The sequence below is a fragment of the Gopherus evgoodei genome, chromosome 3, assembly GCF_007399415.2.
Source record: "Gopherus evgoodei ecotype Sinaloan lineage chromosome 3, rGopEvg1_v1.p, whole genome shotgun sequence".
Classification (NCBI taxonomy): Eukaryota; Metazoa; Chordata; order Testudines; family Testudinidae; genus Gopherus; species Gopherus evgoodei.
Genome location: NC_044324.1, coordinates 218057456 through 218071447, shown reverse-complemented (window position 1 = coordinate 218071447; position 13992 = coordinate 218057456). Strand labels below are relative to the sequence as shown.

Sequence of the window (13992 nt, the reverse complement as noted above, 5' to 3'; positions counted from 1 at the left end):
TACAGCTCCTGGTTTCCGAGAACTACAACACCCACAATGCATTTCGCCACCCCCTCGGCACGGAGCTCGGCGGTTGAGATTTACGTCAGCGGGAGGCTACGGTTGTGATAGGAGGGGCAGTGTGAACACGTGACGGAGACGGGGGTCTCCAGCTGCCCTCTGACCTAAGGGCAGGGTCACCAAGCGTAAGTGCCCAGCCACGCTTTCCCGCCCGGATCCAAAATGGCCTCCCAAAGCCAGGCGAGTGCTCCCCCTTCCGGGAAAGGCTTTTGGGTCTCTATGGCGGCCGCCCGTGTGCTGCCGGGAAGGTGGGGGAGGCGCCGAGGAGGCGGTGCCCGGCCCCGCTCGCGTGGGTCAGGTGGCCGGAGCCTATATGAGCCGCCGCGGGCGCTGAGGGAAGGGGGGGCTGCGGGCGAGGAGCGGCGGGCGTTATGGCTGCGCTGCCCGAGGAGGTGGAGGAGCAGAGGCAGGTACGAGGGGGGCCTCGTGTCGCTGTAGGGCGCCCTGGGGGCTGAGACCCCCCCACGGCCCCGCTTGAGGCTGCTTCCCCCTTCCCGGGGGAGGGCTCCCGGCTCCCTCTCCCTTGGGGCCGCTTCCCCCCCCCCCTTCCCGGGGGAGGGCTCCGGGCTCCCTCTCCCTTGGGGCCGCTTCCCCCCCGCTTCCCGGGGGAGGGCTCCGGGCTCCCTCTCCCTTGGGGCCGCTTCCCCCCCGCTTCCCGGGGGAGGGCTCCGGGCTCCCTCTCCCTTGGGGCCGCTTCCCCCCCGCTTCCCGGGGGAGGGCTCCGGGCTCCCTCTCCCTTGGGGCCGCTTCCCCCCCGCTTCCCGGGGGAGGGCTCCGGGCTCCCTCTCCCTTGGGGCCGCTTCCCCCCCCCTTGGGCTGGATGGCAGAGCCTCATATTAGGGGGTTGGTTACTCTTCCCAGCGGGGCTGTGACCCCCCAACATCTGTCTTCCTTGCCAAGGAGCAGCTGGCTGAACCACCCCTGCTGGGGGGTGATCCCCCCCACTGGTGGGGCTGGCTGCCTGCCTGTCCTGGAGCCCCTTCCCCTTGGCTGGGGTCTGCCTAGGGGTAGATCTGTTGTTTGTCTCCTCGTGTTGTGCTCTTTGCCCTATCCATGTCTTCACTCCCTGCTCTGCTGCTTTTTTCCTGTGCTGCTGACTGGCCCTGCTTTAAATTCCCCTGGAGAGTGTGTGTGTGTGTCTTGGCTGTACTGGTGCTGTAACTAACACACCGCGGCCCCTCCCTAGGGCACAGTGATGACTGACTAGCCACTTGAAACCTGCGGAGGCAGTACAGGTCTGTTGCATCTTACGCTGGGGATATGTTCTGCAGTCAGTGTGTAAAGCAAAAATCACATATAGTCAAAATTACATTGAGTGTAATGGTGTGCGGAATTGCCTGCACTACAGATACAGTATTAAAATTGTTGTTGTTTTTTTTCCTGACTGCTTAAAGCTGAAATCGTGCATGTTAGATGCATGTAAGATGTGACAGACCAGTACAGAGTAACTGCCCTGGAACTGCTGAGTGATTTTGGTTTCTTTGAAAGCTGAAAACCAAAATGCCTTAAACAAAATGTTCCCTGTAATCTAGGATTTTGTATTTATACAGTAGGGAGGAACAGGCAACTTCAGCTTAATACCCACAGCTCCAATGAAGTACCAAGGGAGTGCTTAAGGGCATGAAAACAGCATTTGACTTAAGCCAAATACCTGACCTGTGGGCAGGTTCTGCCCTCTCTGTCTACGTATGTGGCTGACTTGGTCTGTCTAGCCTTCATGGTTGCAAAGAAAGCTTTGATCACTTTTGGAAAGTGTAACTGATGTGCTGTGGTCTTCCCGAGTCTGCAGGCAGCTGAAGTAATGACACAGAGGGGTGAATTTCTACCAGCCCCCATTAAACTCTTTTGGGTTTGAACTCTAAAGCTTATGTCAGCACTGTTTAACTGCTGATCATTTTAACAGACTGATTGAGGGATAGGGTGTTAGTGAAGCTTGCAAGGGGGTTGGGGGAAAATGTGAGTGGCAACAGGGAAGAAAATAGAGGGGAGAAAGGAGGTGATGCACAAACTTAGGGGAAAGAAAGAAAGGAGGCTGGGGAAGGAAGAGAAACACAGGGCAGAAACAGCAGTGGTCTTAGAAGGGAGCAAAATGTCATAAACTATATTGAATATTTCATGGAAGTGCTGAACAAATTACTGAAAGTTCTGATAATGCATATAAACTGTTGGTGCTTAAACAAGATTGCTTCAGTCTCTTCTGGAGTCAGTTTCAGACAGCTGCTCTTCTTTCATGATCCAGAGTCATGCTATTTGTGAGACAGCCATGATTTCTAGATGAAACACAGGTTGCATGTCCTTAATCACAGTCCACGTTGATAGTTTTCTTTTAATGGTTGTATCTTGATACACTGAAGCAGTGAGTCCTAAGGGACTTGTCATGTTAGAGCTCTTGTGGGAGGACAGGATGCTCACCATCATCCTGGATATGACTGGCATTAGCTTAGTGTGGTATCTGCTGGGACAGGCAGACTTCTAACAGTGTTGTGCCAATTCAAATTAACTTTAAAACAGAAATGTATAGAGTTATACTTATCTGGCACATCCCACCATGACTCAGAGCCCACTTTACACTTTCTTTAGCTAACACCAGTTTGTGTTAGCTTGTCTAATACCTTGGGGAAAATGGCATGTGAATGTCCATTTATAGCAGTAAACTGCCCTAGAATTGAGCAAGACCCTTGGCTGGCTGTAAAAAATGTAAACTTTTGTATTTTGTGGTGGCTTTGAAAATTGCCATGCTTGCTATACTCCTAGTGCACACTGGACAATGTAGCGGTCTTGCCCTAAGATCAGACCACTATCACTAGTTTGGCGGGTGCGGGAGATGAGAGGGGACAGTTATAAATGTCTGAAGCAGTCTCTCCTGTTGGAGTCATAGAAATTTTCCTCTGGAAGAGAGTGGCTTTTAAGGGGCACCATACATTTAAATGCTCCAGTAAAAATGAGGAAAATTAAACCTGCACATATTTTTGTAATACACTTCAAAGCAACCATGAAATCTCACTTGGCTTCCCTTGCTACTTTGGTTCTGAAATGCCGCATTCTGTTTAGAACATGTAGAGGAAAGCAGAAGCTAAATACCTTCTCAGAAGCTCTCTTTCAGTACACTGAGATTATCAGCATGGACAAAAAAGGTGCTGTCTTCATCTATTAGCTCAATGGAATTGTCTTAAAATGACTAGAAAGCCGTCTCTGCATCAGTGTTGACAAAGCCCCTTTCAGCTGTGTTGTGGGGAGGCCAGAGTCCTTATTCCTGGCTCACAGGCCATAAACTTAAAATTACAGTACCTCCCAGCTGTCAATCTGTGATGGAGTTTCCCCTGGGGTCTTTGAGAGACTTGCATGAAGATCAAGGGTAAACAGAACATGGTCTCACTGTAGTAACTAAACTTCTTTTGCTGCTGCTTGCTTCAGTATTTCATCTAGAAGTAGCATCATGTAGTCAGAAAACTGGTTCCCTTTTAGGACTACAGATGTTCCTGCTCCCTCTGTCTTCCCTCAGTTTCTTTCTTTGTGGATTTCACTTCTGGTCTCTCCCCCCAATCTGTTGAAACCTGTAATTAAATGGTTATGCTGGCATTAAAGTGGCGTTAATATCCCAGTGCACTTAGTGGGAAGCAGCATTTCAGTCACCGTTTCAAGCTGTTGGCAGGGCCAGGGAGGCAACTGTGCTGATAATGCTTGTGTAACCTTCCAGTTGTGACTCAGGGATTAGGTAAGTACTTTAAACAAAAGCTTAGATTCTGCTTGTTCTTGAATGTCTTCGGGCCCTAAATATTAATGGGTGTCTGACCTCTGTTTCATAAGTTAAGCTTCTTGGTGGGAACTGAGACTCTGTGTTTACACTGTGATGGAAGGGGATGGGGGTGTGTGAGCAGGATAGGCTGGAGGTGGGAAAGGACTGGGAGGAGTGGGGTACTGGTCTAGCTTGGGGAAAGCAAAGGGAAAGGATAGAGATGACCATTAGGAGTTAAGTAAACTGGTTTTAAAACTCAAGTTATTAAAATCCAGAAGATGTCCAGAGTTGGAGTAGGTGGCCTCCCTAGCAACTTAGAAGTCTGTCATCCAGAAGGGACATCAAACCTGCCTCTTCCTTTAGACTCTTGGGCCATGTCTACATCCAAAATTTTGCAGCGCTGGTTGTTACAGCTGTATTAGTACAGCTGTATAGGGCCAGCGCTGCAGAGTGGCCACACTTACAGCAACCAGCGCTGCAAGTGGTGTTAGATGTGGCCACACTGCAGCGCTGTTGGGCGGCTTCAAGGGGGGTTTGGGGAACGCGAGAGCAAACCGGGGAAGGAGACCAGCTTCGCCGCGGTTTGCTCTCGCGTTCCCGGAGCCACCCAGCAAACCGCAGGGAAGGAGACCTGCTTGCTCGGGGTTCCGGGAACGAGAGAGCAAACCGGGAAAGGAGATCAGCTTGATTACCAGAGGCTTCCTCCTTCCACGGAGGTCAAGAAAAGCGCTGGTAAGTGTTTACATTGGATTACCAGAGCTGGATCACCAGCGCTGGATCCTCTACACCCGAGACAAAATGGGAGTATGGCCAGCGCTGCAAACAGGGAGTTGCAGCGCTGATGGTGCCCTGCAGATGTGTACACCTTCAAAGTTGCAGCGCTGTAACCCCCTCACCAGCGCTGCAACTTTCTGATGTAGACAAGCCCTTGGTTTCAAGGAGGATGAGGATGGAGTGATCATTTGCCCAGGGTGTCTAAGGCCAGGGCTACACTAAAATTTAAATTGACTCAGTTCAGTTGCTAAAAGGTATGAAAAATCCACACCCCTGAGTGACATAGTTAAGCTAACCTAAACCCGTATATAGACAGCATTTGAGTGACGGAAGAATTCTTCCAGCAGCCTACCTCTGTTCCCAGGGAGGTGGATTAACTACAGCGATGGGAGATCCATTGCTGTAGTGAGTGTTGATGCTGAAGCATTACAGTTGCAGTGATTCAAGTGTAAATCTAGCTTACGACATGGCTTCTGGGAAGCCTCCCATCAACTTCTGCAGAACCTCGGCTTTCTTTAAGAGTTTAGCTCTTAGGGTTGCAAAAGACCGTCCTAATTAAACCAGTGCTGTGCATCTATCAGTTAGCTGCTGCAGACTGTAAACTGGTCAGTCTTGTCTTTGCTGCTACCCAGCTATGAAACCTGACAGTTCGTCTGCTGCTTGAAAAAGCTTGGTGCAATAGCCTAGACAGGTAGTGGAGTTATTTACTGGGGAAGATGATCTCAAAACAGATACTCCCCTCCTCAGCTAGAAAGCTGAGGGAGTGGTAGAGTAGTGGACAGCACTGCCAACCTTCATAGCAGTCAGGAAGATCTGGAAGGGGGTGGGGATTGGGGAATGGGAGAGAAGTGTGTTCCTTTCCCAAGGAGTTGGGGTGGCAAGAGGCTGATATACCAATCCCCAGGCAAGGTCCAGGTGCAACACACTGGTAAGAATTCTAACTCTAGCTTTTTCCAGTAGCTGAGAGAAAGTTGGCTTTTTCCAGACAGTGCCTGCTGCCACCCAACTTTGCATTGGATCTGTGGTATCAAGTGGCTAACAATTTCCAAGACCCATGTAAGGATAGATCTCTGGGCTAGGCATACATTTGCCCACTCTCACAGCACACTTTTCAAAGCAGAAGAAAGGAGCAGAAAAAGTAGAAAACACATGGAAAGGAGGAGGGGTGTGTGTGGCAGGGGGTGGGGGGAAAGGAGTAGAATAAAGAGAACGGGAAATGGAATGCAAAGGACAGCATGATCTATTAGAGGAAGGAAAAAGATACAGTATTTTAACAGTAACTATTCAGTCAACTCACTTACTTGACAGACTTCACCAGCACTTACAGACTTATCTGATGAATACTGTCCTATAGTGCTCAAACAGCCTTATAGCTGGTCAGATGTTAGAACAGGAATATATTTAGCAAATACCAGTGAAACTGATTGACCAGCAGAATAGAGTCGGTCCTAATAGTATGTTGCACTTCTAAATAAGCCCTAAATAGAAGGCAAGGCATGATGCGTGACCGGACAGTTACTGTATTGCTTAAATCAGGGGTTCTCAGCCACTTCCTTTCTGAGGTCCCTCCAACAGGCTATTAAACTCCATGCACCACCTGTGACACAACTGTGTTTCTGCATGTAAAAGCCAGGGCTGGCATTGGAAGGTAGCAATTGCCTGAGACCCCATGCCATAGGTGGCTCAGCAAAGCTAAGTTGCTTAGGTTTTAGCTTCCATTAGATCTGGTGGGGTTTGGGGTTTCAGCTTTCTGCCACGGGCCCCAGTGAGTCGGTCAGCCCTGCTTGGCAGGCCCCCTGAAACCTGCTTGCAGCCCCCCAAGGTCACCAGACCCTATTGAGAACTGCTGGCCTAAATTACAGGGGATAGTACTTGAGCAGCAGTGTGGTGGTGTAGGTGTGATGGTCATAGGTATTAGCAGGCTTAGTCCTTGGGCAAGTAGCTTTTTGGGTACGCTTTAATGCCCTAGGTGCTCTTAGGTGAAGAAGTTAACCTTTCGAGGACAAGTGGATTGACTCCAGTTCCCTGATACCCTGGGTTGATACTGGTGGAGGAGGTGAGTTGCAAGTGTCAGAGGGAAAGTAACTGAGTGCTCAGATAGTTCTAGCAGAAGCCATCACTGTACTAACAGTCCAAGAGTAGTGCTGCTCCTGGAAACTGAAGAGTTGTTTCCTTCTCGTGGCGGTGGCTGCTGCTGCTAGGACTTTTCTGGGGGAAATGAGTTTTTTTAAAATTCTGCTCCACCTATAGAAAGCACTGGTGGTAGATGAGGCTACTGGGACCTGTTGCTGAGAGGAAGGATGGGCAGGTAATCCCTACTCAGCAGCTTTCTCCCTGCTTTTTGCTGGCTGCATCACATTTTCATGTGCAATGGAAGAGAGCTTTGTAGTATGGACCAGTTGTTATGAGGCCCAAACCCTAGGACCTGAGTTTGACTGTAGTAATGCTTGAGTTGGGTTCTGCCTGAAGAGTCTGGCTGTCATAGTTGATTGGGCAGTTCCTGACACATTCTCTGAGTTGGAGAACTGCACCACTGAAACACACATGGTCATCATTTGTACCCATTCATCATCCATGCGCAACATCTCTGCAAACATCTGCAGGGTTTAGGGATTGTTGCACCTATTGGACAATCCCTAGCATAGCTGGAGCAGATCCATAACCTCTATGGTATGTCTGGACACTTACTGTAGTCAAGACTCTTATTGCTTAGTGGTTCTGTCCTGCATGCAGATTTGTCCATGCATTGTAAGCCAGGGTTACATGATGCTATACCCTCAACCATCAGTGCTGATGACAGGATGGAGAGTCTCAAACCTCCCCCTGAACTGCTGTGAAATGAGACTGGGGCCTGTTCTGTTGCTGTTAAATCAGTTCTATACGTTGAAGGGCTGTGAATTTTACTTAATCTCAGGGTGGATTAAATTTAAATCAATTTGATTTAAATAACTAGTCAGGAAGACTCAGTTTAATCATTTTCTACATAAAAGTGCATTCTGTTGGTTGTTATAACCTTAATACATCATCTTCACAACTCAGATGATGTAGGTTTCATTTTTAGAAGGTACACACTATGCATTTTTAAACAATGATTCTGACAACTCTTCAGATTAGTTTTTACAGCTATATCCGAAAAATGAACTGTTTGGTTATTTCAGTTACCAAAGGTAATTGAAGCAGATAGTTCACCTCTCAATGACTTCATAAATATCTCCAATTCAACAGGCTAATATTTGGAGGATTTTCTTGCCATGCTGTATTAGGAGGTGAACATCACCAGACATTTAAATTGTTTTGTTTTAAGTAAAAACAACATTGTATATTCAACAGCAAACATATAATATTTTAACAAAACAAGCATCTGTCCCTAGCTTCTCACATTTATCTCCAGACTTCTTCTCCTTGTCCAGATCTATTCTGCCCCAACAATCTTCTATTCATTGAACTTTTTGAAACTTTACAGTTTTAGAGAGAGGTAAGGGGTTGACTCTGTGTGTACACAAATTTGCTGAGGGACAATAGAGTTGAGGTCTGTTTCTCACCTCTACATATTTATTTAAAAACATTTTTACTGTTAACAAGCGTGTTACCTCTGGAGACACAAATACAGAGTCTGAGAACTGCAAAACTAAGTATCTGATATCTTTCAGACTGAGCACAGAGTCCCATTGAGTAGATAAAAAGATTAACCTAAATAATCTATACAGAAGCCCCTGGAACCCCATAAAATTGGGTCCCTAATCCATGAACTATTGGAACTCATTTACAAAACTTTTCTTAAACATTACATGAATATATTGTTTCATGCTATAGAATTGATAATCCCTATATATCCCATATATATTATCCATGAGATATCTTTGAGCAATAATGTATCTTAATTAAAGCTATCTTTAGAAAGGTTTTTTTATCAAAATCAAATTTAAATAAATTCCCTTTTTAAAAAAAAATTTTTTTTTTATTCACTGTGCTTAATCTCACTGGCTGGGAGCATTAGTATAGGCTGGCTGCCATCATTCTGCCATGTCGTTCAACCTGAACCACTGGTAGCCCATCACTAACCCTACTTCCTCTAGTGCTAGCATCTGTGGAATTACAAGAGTGGGATATTGTCAGAACGACATGGGCACAGCCCTTCTGACTTCTCTTAGAGAACAATCTGGATCTCTAGTAACACTGATAGGGGTTTGCCCTTCAGTCCAGTCACCTCACTCAGGTGCTTAACAAATAAGGCTAAAATAGTAACACTAAACAGGGCAATGTCTTCTTGCTCTCAGGGTATGTCTACGCAGGGATAAAAACCCCATGGCTGGCCCAGGTCAGCTAACTCAGGCTTACAGGGCTCTGGCTCTAGGGCTGAAAAATTGCTTTGGGGACATTTGGGCTCAGGCTGGAGCCTGAGCTCTGGGACTCTGAAAGGGTGGAAGGTCCCAGAGCTTTTGAGTCCCCAGATCAAGCCCAACTCTCTCCACAGCAACTTTTGGCCTCATGAGCCAGAGTCAGCTGATGTGGGCCAGCCATGGCTGTGCTGTGGGTCTTTTATCCCTGTGTAGACCAGTGGTTCTCAAACATTTGTTCTGGTGACCTCTTTCACATAGCAAGCCTCTGAGTGAGACCTCCCCCCTTATCAACTAAAACCACTTTTTTCAATATATATTTAACACCATTATAAATGCTGGAGGCAAAGCAGGGTTGGGGTGGAGGCTGACTCCTTGCAACCCCTCCATGTAATAATGGTGTGAACCCCCCCGAGGGGTGCCGACCCCCAGTTTGAGAACCCCTGGTGTCGACATACCCTCAGTTTCTTTGCTTAAAGTACAGATTAATGTAATTGCAACTCTAAGATTCCACAGATTAAAATCTGTAATGGGAAATGCAGCTAAGGTATTAATAGCAACACTAACGTGCATTGCACATATGTAGTGCATGTCCTATTTTTCTGGTTAAATGCCTCACTTAATAGACTGCTTATAAAACATATTAAAATTTCAGGACTGATGTGGCAAAGCTGCTCTTGCTTTTGGAACTAACTCTTGCGTGTCCTGACTTTATTCCAGTTGCCCAACTATTTACAATATTGCATAACCTTCTGTTTCTTTGTACTGTATAGACTCTAGTACAGGGGTTGGCAACCTTTCAGAAGTGATGTGCCACGTCTTCATTAATTTATTCACTCTAATTTAAGGTTTCGCGTGCCAGTAATACACGTTAATGTTTTTAGAAGGTCTCATTCTGTAAGTCTATAATATATAACTAAACTATTGTATGTAAAGTAAATAAAGTTTTTTAAAATGTTTAAGAAGCTTCATTTAAAATTAAATTAAAATGCAGAGCCCCCCTACTGGTGGCCAGGACCCAGGCAGTGTGAGTGCCAGTGAACATCAGCTCACATGCCGCCTTCAGCACACGTGCCATAGGTTGCCTACTCCTGTTCTAGTAAAGGAAGGTTTGCGTACATGTTTTTCTAGTAAAACTAAAAGGAAATCAGAAACTGAATGCACAGTGTTTGAAGGATGCAGCATAGCTTTACTTTTGAATTATTTATATTAGTATCTACAGGTCACTTAATATTTAAGATTACTGCTAGTGATCTAAAGAACACGGGGATCAGAAATTAAATGGAACAGAGATTTTTTTTCCTCTCTCTTTAAGAACTCTAGAACATAGTGCTATAGTGTGTCCAGTAGAAATACAACCAACTGTGAAAGCTTGCTCGTAACATTTATTCCATATTCGTTTCTTGGCTACAATCTCTAAGATCTAGCAGCCGGCATACATTCACCGAAATTACGTGATCTTGCTTTGCATGAAAAGAGGGGTGGCTTTAAAGATAACTGGTTAAAAGCAAAGCCACTTCATAAAATGAGACGCATCCTGTTTACACTTTTAGTAGCAATTGCCTCTTGTTCCAATGTCCTAGCTAATAACTAAATTTCCTAATCAGGAGCTCTTGAACTTTCTTAAAATTGATGAGAGATGCACGTGCAGTATAGTCTTACTGCTAGTGTCCACATGCTGTATCTGAGTTCTGCAAAGCAAGTTTACTGATGTGATTATTTGAAACTTTAGAGTTCCAAGCGATTATTTAAACAATGGGATCATTTATTATTGCAATAACTTAAACTGTAACATCTAATTGTTTGGCATCCTTAATATTAGGAAAATATATAGTTACAGATATGTAGTACTGTATAAAATCAATAACAGAATTCAGGGACTTTTACAATAGCTATACCACGTAGGTTGCTGAAAGCACTTGACTTTGTCATGTGGTGCTTAAAGACAGAATTTGCAGCTATGGTAGGCAAATGCATTTAACTTTGGGAGCCTCACTTGCCCTTGATGGTACCAGTTGACTTTCGTCTGGAAACCAAGTTTAAAAAAAAAAAAAAAGAATATAAGCTGGAGTCAGAGTTGATGGAACATATTGCTACTTCTGGGTAAACTTACGAACACTCTGTGTACTGAAACAATCACTAAATCCTGGAAATTCAGTTATTCAAAATACCCAAACACTTGAAAGCTTAGAAATACATAATCAAGGCATCTAAGCAACCTTAACTCTGCCCCTGTTGCTAGAGTGCACTCTACAGGGTGAGAGGTGGCATCTGCCTCTCCACCTGCCATTCCCTCTACTGGATTGCAGCATGCTGGATCTGAGGAAACACAGGCACCAGTAGCAAGGGGAGGTGAGCATGGGGCCCCCACTAGCACTAATCACTTCCATCTTCCCAGCCTGCTGCCTTTGGCATTTCCCATGCAGGACCACACCAAGATGCTTCCCCTGCAACTAGTCAGCCACCTCAGACAACTTTTCCTGCTGAGCTGTCCCCAGCACCTTTCACCACCAACTCAGCTGCCAAAAGTGCCACTGCATGAGTGAAGTAGTAATATCTTCCAGCTGTCTCTCCCACCTTCCCTAGAGAGCCTCACTGGATGGAGGAGGCCCTCCCACCATCTGTTTCTGGGTAGTGGGGGCGGGAGAGGTTCCTTTTTCTTCTCTATACCTGCTCCCGTAGTTGGTTGCTGGAGGACAGAAATGATGAGGTCCTGTCTGGTAGAGCCCTCTCATGGAATAGCCCCAAACACAACAGATTCACTAACCCCGGGGGTCTAGGCGCTTTAGGAAGGTGAGAGAGACTGTCCCCTTTGAATGCCTCTCATCTAAGAGAGCACAGTCCAGTGGTCAGGATGCTCATCTGTGACACAGGAGATCTGGGTTCATTTCTTGCTGATAGTCAAAAAAAAGTCTGTGGCAAAGCAAGTCACTTACGGCTAGATTCACAAAAGGACTTGTGCACCAAACTGCCAATTCAGGCATCTAAATCCTAGAATCCAGCCCCACTGGGATTGACAAAGCTGTCACTGAGCCAAGTAGGTGCCTGAACTTACTCTGTGCTTAAATGTTTACAGTAAAAGTTCCCACTTTGTCTGTTTCTGCCTCTGTGCATGCATGCATGCACGCTGCGGCCTCGCACCAGGCATCTGGACACCTAAGCCCCGCAGTGAGGCACGAATCGGGGAAAGATGGCTGTTCTCTGCCTAACTTGCCTGCAGGGCCTGATCTGGTCCATGGGCTCAGAGGTGGCTTACTGAATTGGGCCTCTGTAGGTGAGGTTACACAACAGGTGAGGAACGAGGAGGATTAGGGCCTGATAACTTTTAGCCCAGTGGTCAGGGTCTTTGCCTGGTGTGTGGCGACCACTGATTCAAGTCGCCCTTCTGCCTGAGGGAGAGGAGAGATTTGAACAGGGATCTGCCACCCACTCAGATGAAACCCCCGAGTCACTTGGTTTGGTATGTTCTAGCATGGAGCTTCCTGAGTCATCCATGGTGAAACCGCTTCAAGGGGAGAAGGTGATTAAAAGCAGCAATTGGAACAGAGGGACTAGATCCTGGGGCTCCCAGCTCCAGGAATGGGCTCTCACCACTGGGTACAGAGTTATTCTCATGCTTGGGTGTCCTTCTCTCTGGCCCACTGATTGTTTCATTATTTATCCACAAGAATAACTTCAACAGGAGACACTGAGGGATCCTCACATCAGACTATCTCCTAGCCTACTGTTTGGAGCATTCACCTGAGAGATGGCAAATCCCTTCCTCCCATAAGAGGGGAAAGACAGGGGCGACTCTGTTTTTTGCTGCCCCAAGCACAGCAGGCAGCTTTCAGCGGACCTCCCACAGAAACTCCACCAGTCCTGCGCATTCAGCATACTTGCTGCCGAATTACTGCGGGACCGGCGAACCTCACGCAGAAATGCTGCGGAAGGCAGCCTGATTGCCACCCTCACCGCGACCAGCAGGCCACCCCCCACAGCTTGCCACCTCAGGCACATGCTGATGCCTGGAGCTGCCCCTGGGGGGAGACTTGAACTGGTGGGGTGTCTGCTCCAGGTAAGTACCCCACTCACTGGGCTAGAGGTTGATGAGGGAGGTCTTCCCTGCTCTTTCTCCTCCCACCAAACTTCATGCCAATCCTTTCCTGGTGTTACGCAGCTGTATGATTTTTGCAGCTGAGAAGTCCAAGCAGCAGGAGGGGTCTCTTTGCAGCCTTGATTTAGGTGCTGGACCCTGAGAGGGGAGGCTGGCTGGGGGGCTTGGTATATCCCAGGGAAAAGGGTGAGTCCTATTGGCTAGTTTAGACAGCAAGTCACCTAGCATGCTGGCTTTTGTGAACCCATTTTTACAAATACACTGATTACTCCAATAACAAGTTGGGGCAGGAAGGAAGAGAAGGTGGCTTTGAATGGAAGTTCAGACTTGATCTCAGCAGTTGCATAGCAACTGACTCCTCGGTTAAGACTAATATAAAATTAAAGGTTCCCCATTCTGCATTGTTAGCTGGGGCTTTAAGGGCAAAGAGGGCCATCTTAATTAGACTCCAGCTCAAATCGCATGTGAATTTTTACTTTGGAAGGAAAAAATCTGTTCCACCAAGACTGAAAAGCTGCCACCCCACCAAGCATAAGCTGCACAAAAGGGATATGACATGCTAGTTATGCAATGGGTTGCTTCTACAGGAAGGAACGCCACAGGATTTGATTGTGGTACAGAGATTGAGCATGTAACCCCATGCTGATTTAAAAAGTCCCTGGATGTCTTCACATCCCTTTTTTTTTTCTTTTGAAGGAGAAAATAACTAGTATCTAGAACCCAAGAGTAAAACAACCTTCATACTAATCCCTCTTCTCCTCCCCCCTGGCTGAATCAGTCTCCTATTGCTAGCTGAAATGAAGTTGGATACTGAACAAGGTAGGTCTGCAAATGTTTTCACATGCAGATCTTTGTCCAGCCATTTCCCCTCCATAGCCTTGTCTGTTCTCGGAAAAGTCGTGTAAGCCTTTCAGTGCCCATTCAGCTACAATGGTATGACCAGCAGTAGAAACTGTAGAGTAGACATTAGTACTTCTGCAGCTGACTGT

The 13992-nt window shown here is 46.7% G+C and overlaps 1 protein-coding gene across 3 annotated transcripts in view; it reads left to right on the top strand.

Annotated features, from left to right (window-relative positions):
• The first annotated feature begins 165 nt into the window (after window positions 1-165).
• Window positions 166-13992, top strand: part of SNX5 (sorting nexin 5) — a 38313-nt gene continuing 24486 nt past the window's right edge. Inside the window, exon 1 of one of the 3 annotated variants that reach the window (XM_030558088.1) lies at window positions 166-240. In XM_030558088.1, the coding sequence (XP_030413948.1) occupies window positions 223-240 (18 nt within the window). In that variant the 5' untranslated portion in view covers window positions 166-222. Of the gene's footprint in view, window positions 241-331; window positions 471-12889; window positions 12965-13992 lie in introns of those variants that run through there. The other 2 variants (XM_030558086.1, XM_030558085.1) reach the window with 2 other exon arrangements.